The sequence below is a fragment of the Phaethon aethereus genome, assembly GCF_964289735.1.
Source record: "Phaethon aethereus genome assembly, chromosome: 18".
Lineage (NCBI taxonomy): Eukaryota > Metazoa > Chordata > Aves > Phaethontiformes > Phaethontidae > Phaethon > Phaethon aethereus.
In genome coordinates, this window is record NC_138594.1 from 9,908,345 (window position 1) to 9,915,922 (window position 7,578).

At 41.3% G+C, this 7,578-nt stretch overlaps 1 protein-coding gene across 1 annotated transcript; it reads left to right on the plus strand.

Annotated features, from left to right (window-relative positions):
• RNF135 (ring finger protein 135) lies at positions 1-6,328 on the plus strand (the record flags this gene model as incomplete). The annotated part of the gene is made up of 6 exons (XM_082008184.1): positions 1-348; positions 1,232-1,318; positions 1,854-2,045; positions 3,431-3,590; positions 4,765-4,866; positions 5,733-6,328. 6 exons carry the CDS (start codon positions 1-3, stop codon positions 6,266-6,268), a joined length of 1,425 nt encoding a protein of 474 aa, XP_081864310.1. The 3' UTR covers positions 6,269-6,328.
• Between the last annotated feature and the right edge of the window lie 1,250 nt (positions 6,329-7,578).

Genomic DNA, 7,578 nt, shown 5'->3' on the forward strand with positions numbered 1-7,578 from the left:
ATGGCTGCTGAGGTCGACCTCGAGCGGCTCCTGGGCGCCGTGGAGCTGAGCTGTACTTGCTGCCTGCAGTACTTCACGGACCCAGTGCGGCTGGCGGGCTGCACCCACAGCTTCTGCCGGCCCTGCATCGTCCAGTACTGCAAGGGGAGGCAGGCCGCCGGCTGCCCGCTCTGCCGGGAAGGCTTCGAGCTGAAGGACCTGCGGCCCAACCGGGAGCTGGCCGCTTTGGTGAACTTAATCCCGCAGGAGGTAAAGCAGCGAGAGTTGGAAACACAGCATGAATGGAAACCCGCCGGAGCTGTTCCCTGCAACGACTGGAGCTCGGCGGGGCGCCGACCTGGGGAGAAGGTATGGCCGGAGGCAGCCCGGGGCTCCTTCCCCGGGCACCCCCGGATAGCCCGGGGCTGCTTCCCCCGGTACCCCCGGGACAGCCCGGTGCTCCTTCCCCCGGCACCCCGGGGCCAGCCCGGGGATCCCCCCGGGACAACTTTGGCCACAATTCTAAGTACTTCACCAGGGTCATGAACATGGGGACGTGACTAGGATTAACTTTATCTTTCTTTTCGCACCCCCATTTGCATTTCACATGCTAACATTAGCACTGTGATAACAGTATCGTGTATGTTGAGCACCAGGTTTAGCTAAAGCAGTGTTTGGGGTTCACTGGTGGTGTCTGATACACTGAGGACCGCGGAGCTGAATTAGAATTAATACTGGTACACGTTCAGCTGATGTATGATAGTAATAACTAGCTGTTCTTTGTGATGGGTGTTATTTATTGTACCAACATAACATTGGAGACTCCTGAAAGGACACATAACGTTATTGTACAGTGCTACAGCTCCACCCAGCTGAATGGCACAAAATGGGACTGGTTCATTATCTAGATCTCTGCTTAAAATATCTCTCAAACTTGGAGGAGATGAGAAAAATCTCTTGACCTTCAGTATTTTAGCACATATGCATCTAAAAAGTCTTCTTCAGTCTTGGCAGTCAATCAAAGGGCTTAAGCTCAGAATTATATTTGAACGTGTAATTGATGACTGTTGCATGTTGACTTCATTGTGACTGTTGCCACGAAGAATTAATTGTGTCTTCCAGACTCCTCCTCAACCAGTCCAGTGCTTAGCTAATGTCAACGATATAGGTATTTTTATTATCCTGCTGCTTAACCTACTCACACTTTCTTTGAGGGTTATGTAGATAAATGATCCAATGTGTCACTTTAAAGGAGGAAGAAATATGGGACATCTCCAAGCAAGTAGAAATGACTGCAGAGACCATCTGCCTCTTGACGAAAGATCTCAGTAAAGCAAAGGTACACATTGTACATTCGTATCTGTTTCCACTGCCACCTGGAGACATGATTGACTCCAGCATAGCCTTCCAGCCCAGAGCAGGAATCTGCCTTTTTGTTTCCTTCCGTTGCTGTCACAACTCTGTTTTTATTAATGGGAGTGAACTATGGCAGTAGTTGTACTAACTGCTATCGTGGCTGGCACAAAGACCACTGGAGTTGTGCATTCTTGCCTTTTTCTGCCTACCCCAGAAGTAACCTGAATGTTTCTGGAACTCTTAGATGCAAAATGCAAATCATAAAGAGGGAATATTGATCTTTCTAAGTTGTCAAGCAAAGACTGCTGGCCATAAAATGGTCAAGATCCTTAACATGCCCAAAATCTTATTGCAGGTGATGCAGGATAGCATCAAATATATCTTATTCCTTTGAATAAAGGTAGCTGTTTCTGGTCTGCAGGGGTCAGTCAAAGAGCACATTAGATAGGGCAATAGATTCTCGTATTTCACACATCTTTTCAAACAACACAATGAACTCCATGTTTTCTGCCTTTCAGGAATATGTATCTCAGATCAAAAGACAGATTACTAAAGATTTCTGTTGCATGAAGGAGTATGTTGAAAGACAGGAGAGAAACACACTGATGTTTATTGAGCAAGAGCAAAAAGCAGCTCAACAGAAAATTGAAAAGACTATTCATCAGCTCTGTGTTGAAACAGACAAGCTCACAGACATCAAAGCCCAAACAGTAAGTGATGAAGTGGCAGGATACGAGTAGAAACTCTTAAGCTAAATGTCTTAGATAGCTGAACGTGTACAGAGCACGTTCAGGTCTCCGCTGCACTGTTCTCACTGGAGACAATTATACCAATCCCCAGACATTGCTGTTTCCAGGGGAAGTTTGGAGTGAGAAATTCAGAGGGAAAAAGTATGAGAAAAAGCATAGGCTGGGGATGCAATTCAGAACTAAGTTTGTTCCAAGGATGTTGGTGAGCTGAAGTGGGGACTGCACTGTTTAAATCCAATCCTTAGTCAAATCTAAGGTTAAGGTAGATCCTTTATTATCTTTTTATTTTCAAGAATATGTATATCCACATGTGTATGCAAGTTAAAGAACTCACAAAGTTATTAAGTACTTTCTAACAACTTTCTTGGGGAAAATATGTCAAGGGCTCTCAAAAGAGGCAGTTAAAGCACTTTAAATTCTGCAGAGCCCATTTTGATGTCAAAAACGACAATGCCAATGATGCAAATTAGCAGAAGTTTGGAGTGGGGCTCACGGGGTGTGACAGTGCCAGGAGGCAGATGTGGTCTTCTGGGGCCAAGGCACAGGGGCCTACACTGGAATTCACCTTGCATAACTTATATTATTATTAGAGTATTATAAATATAATACAATAATATAATTATAATATAATTATAATATAGTTATATTAAATTATTATAGTATTAAAATTATTGTAATTATTATAATAATAACTTATATTGTATTATTATATTCACCTCGCATAATTTATATCTGATCCAGAGTCCCGTTATAGGCAATGAAGAGAAACGGGTACTTTTAGAGCATGAGTCATCTGGCCTACTTGAGATCCTACCTGCAAATGAGGTTAACCAAGCCTTCAAAATGCCTGTTTCTTTCTACAAACTATAAAGGCAGACCAAGAGAACAAGCTCAGATGTAGATTTCCACAGGTTCTAAATTTAGGCAAATGAGGCTTATCCCTTCATGGGTATTTTATGCTACATCTCATACTAATGCATTTTAAAACTTTTGATTTGGGTTCTAGAACAAGAAGAAAGTTTAAAAAGAGAAAGTTTGTGTATGCATGTGTACACTTAAGGAAATTGTAATATAGATAAGAAAAATTAGTCCCATTCTTCGTTTTCTTGGGGAAAACAAACTATTTTATTTTTTATTAAGAATAAACTATCCTTTCATATTTTCTGTAAGATCTCAGGCTAGTTCTCTCATATAAGTATCCTACAAAGGAAGCTCTCAATATAAATAATATTTTAGAGAGATCACTGCCGGTTTTCCACTCTGGCTTTGTAATATAATCTGGTAGGCTAGATGAAATACCTGCTATTGTTTACATCTTCCCCTTGATTCTTTTATGTTGTTGTTAGAGTAACTTACCCCAGGGACATAGGTACAAAGGCTCGTCTTCAACAATGATTAAAATTACACTTGATGAGAAGCTTAATCATGTCAAAACTGCTGTAGAAGATCTTAAGAGAAAGTTGGAATTTCTTCTTCTGGAGAAATACGCTCGGCAGTTCCCACCAGGTGAGTTTTCCTTATTTTGAAATCTCTTTCTTAGAGGGAGTGGATCTAGCAGGGTCCTTCAGAGAAAACAGGTATACCTGTGTGTGATTATAAAACCCCTTGCAGTTTTGGAGACAACATGATTACTTTTTACTTTCGCGGGAGCCCAGAAGAAAAGGACTGACCTGCATATTAGTAGTGGAGAGTGAAATATAATCAATTTAAATATTTTTTTCTAAATATAGAGTAACGTAACAGCAAAGTCTTTGCTAAGAGCAGACATAAAATTCCCTCCCACTAAAAGCTGTGTCTCAGCAAAGCTTTAGATCTGGTATGGCCTTTGCTATGGAGTTCTCCTCCTCCCAGCACTGTCTATCTGCTGTAGAGAGACCACTGAGTGTTTTTGAGGGTAACTTAAGACTGACATAAACCCCCCTGCCACTCAGGGGCAATCCTCCCCTTCCCACGCTTTCCAATACTACCTTGCCTTTTTCAAGCACTGGTTCTCAAAAATGCCAGATACTTATTCATATTTTTACCTCAGGGTTTTTCTTTATCTATCTCGATCATTTCAGCAGTTGAGTTTACAGCTTTGCTTCACAATCATTTTTAGTAGCAAAAGCCAGGAATCAGCGGGCAGAGGTGTGGGGCAGGAACTTTTAAGGATGGCTTTCATGATGAAGCCAATGTATTATGTAACTATACCAGAAGGTGTCTGCAAATGAGTCTTTTAAATATGTACTATAATGTCACAGAAAATTAGAAACAGCCCTTCAAGCTGTAGGGCTGAATGTCAGTTTTTTTGGTCAGCAATTAGAGTAAAAAATTACTTTGTGCTTATGAAATGCACGTGCAAGTAACACAGGAGACACATCATACTCAGAAAATAAATTCAGAACACTGTAAACACTTTTATGACAGAAACTGGCTTATCTGCATAGAAAGATCTGCTTTACCTATCTAACTTTCCTGAATGCTCCGTTCTGACCACACTTAGGGCAGCAGCATGCATTTTTGGATAAAAATGTTTGCCTATACATTCTCTGATAATTTATACAATCAAAAAAGTAACTCTTTGCTTTGTACTTTAACCACTAGCTAGGTTTATTTTATGTATGTTTTCCTTTGGAAGTATAAATACTTCCTATTTACATCTTGAAGAAATGCCTTAACACTTTAATTTTTTCATATTTAGTGCAACCTCCCGACTTACATCAGGAGACAAGTGTCTGCTCATTATCTCCAGAGTCTGCAACTAAAAATCCAGAACCAATGATTTCAAGCCAGTTTTCTCAGTGTAAGTATGCAAGCCAGTGTGACTTTTCAATAACAATATTCAAGTGACTATGAGACTGTGGTTTTGCTGAGGAAAACTGTACTTACAAACATAAGCAGGAGATCTGGCTGTTTACCTGAAGCATAGAAACACAATGAAGTTACCATGAATTCATCAGTTACTGCAGTATAATGCAATACTCTACCTGACTGCATATACAAGATGAAAAGGATAAGAAACCTGTTTCATGGAGGTATATAAGCTGCGTTGTAGCTTTGCTGGCTGCAGAGTCTGAGTTGGTGTATAGGCAGTTACCACACCTTTAGTGATCTTTAGTGTGTTAAGCTGTAATGACTCCATTTGTTGTCTGAATTCTGCATCATTTCTACAGAAATATTTTTACAGTCAACACACAGTACTATATCTGTATCTTAAAACACAAAACAAATGTTTTTGCTGATAAAATATGCAGGAACACTTCTCAATGACTATGTAAATTTTATTAAGGTAAGCATTCCATTTATTATTAGCAAAAGGGTAATTTTTTTGTAAGACTGTGGCTAGGAGTAAGACCCATCCTGTAGTGTGACAAGTACCTTCACCTTCCCACTGGAGTGCATGAGTCTGTCATGGATGTTTACTCATTTGTGTCTGTTAAATGTTTCAGTATGCACTGGGCTCAGGATACAGTTGTTAGTGTTTGGTTGAGGATTCTTGCTGATTTGCAGGATTGAACTTTGATTAAAGTTTATTGTATAATCATTGGTTTTCATTTCTGTTCTTGACTAGGGATGCACATTCACTGCTATTTAGGATGTGCATAAATACTGAGGTGATCTGTCTTCTTGTTGCCTGCAGGTGAGAATATTTTCCTTTCTCTCTTCCAGGGGCAGATGATGTGACTTTTGATCTCACAAGAGTATATAAGTGCTTAGCAATCACGGCCCAGAACAGGAAGGTAATGGTTTCCAGCTACCCGACTGATTATGAACCATTGCCCAACAGATTCTGCATCAGCCAAGTGATGTGTTCACAGAGCTTCTCTACTGGGTGCCACTACTGGGAAGTAATTACCAAGGACAGTGATGGATGGGCTGTTGGAGTTGCTCATGAAGTGATTGGTAAAAGGGACAAATTAGGAAGAACAGAGCATTCCTGGTGTGTAGAATGGCTAGGTCCAAAAAAGCAGCTGTCAGCATGGCATAGAGATCAAGAAACATTATTACACAAGGATAAACCATTGAAGGTTGGAGTTTTCCTGGAGCTACAAAAGAAGACCGTGTCATTTTACTCCATCACAGACAGGGAAATGCTTTTGCATACATTTGAAATCAATACCTCAAATCCTCTTTACCCTGCTTTCTGGCTATATAGTCTAGAAATAAATGGATCTTTAACTATAAGTCACACAAACAGGAAATAAAGCCTGTTCAGAAAAGTGACAATTTTGGCCATGACTGCAGAGCTTCTATACAAGCATTAGTGTTTAGCACAGGAATTTACCAAGGAGTATATAGCCACCCAGGCTCTCCTGGAAATCAGCAACTGATATTTTGCCTGCACTGCTCTTCTTCGTGCTGTGCTCTGATCTAGCCATACTTCATTAAAGCAGTTTCAGTGTTTGCTAAAGGTAGTAACCATACCTGTGGGAGTGAGGGGGATTTCTTAAGCAGCTTTAACTAGTTCTAGGATATTCCTAGGAAGGAATGCACCAAGGAAGCTCTGAGGTTGGGGATAAGCCCTTCACACAGACCTCATTTTCCTACATTGATCCAAAAATTATATGAGAACAGATGATGCCATTTCATTCTGTCAAGAGAGCTTTCTTTAGAAAGATCTGATTGAGGAATGCTCAGAGGGCAAGAATGTTACTGATCTCATGCATGAAAATCTTTAGAGTAGTTACTAAACTACAGGAAACAGGCTTTGTATTTGACGGCCTGACACTTCAGTGAGGTCTCCCAATAGAACATCCTATCTCACTGGCACCATACCTTGTTTTAGCCTTGCCCAGGCCAAAGGGTTGTCAGTCTTGGTGGTGGTGTGACCACGGGAACAGTTTTGGAAGTTTTCAGATGTGTTTGTACCAGCTAGTAGTCATGCTTATTAGTTACTTCACCACTATTTTAAAGAGCCTACAAACAGGACTGTGTCATGCAAAGGACCACCTTTTCTTGCCCGGATTCCTGAGGGAACAAGAGGTTCCATGAGTTTCCTTGCCAGTGTACAGGCAATGTTTCTGCCCTTGTTGCCTCTTTCTGGCCGTAGGGAGGTCCCCATTGCCTGTGTGGGGTGAAGGGGCCAGAGCTGAGTTTCTGCAAAACTGCAGCTGCATTTCAGAGAGGGCCTGGTTTATGCAGGTGAACTGAAAACAAAGTTCCCAAGAAGCAAAAGCTTTTTCAGGAAGACAGTGGCATTCCAGAATGAACGAAAAAAGGCGAAGTTTAATGTGAATAAAACGTGGGATTCAACTAGCTCATTTAGCCAAATGGAGCTCCACGGCTTTTAAAGTTATTGACAGAACTGCTGGTAATCCTCAAGGTTACTCTCCTTCGCTGTCACTGAACACTTTGAAAGCATTTTGGACTAAATGCACATTTGTAAGATCCCAGAGGTGTGTGTATCAGCTTCTACCATACCAGGGGTAGCGTTCTCTCAGGATTGCCAACAGCGTAATGTATAGCTGATGCCACTGCCTCATTAGGTCTGAGGTGTCCTCTCCTGGTCCATCTG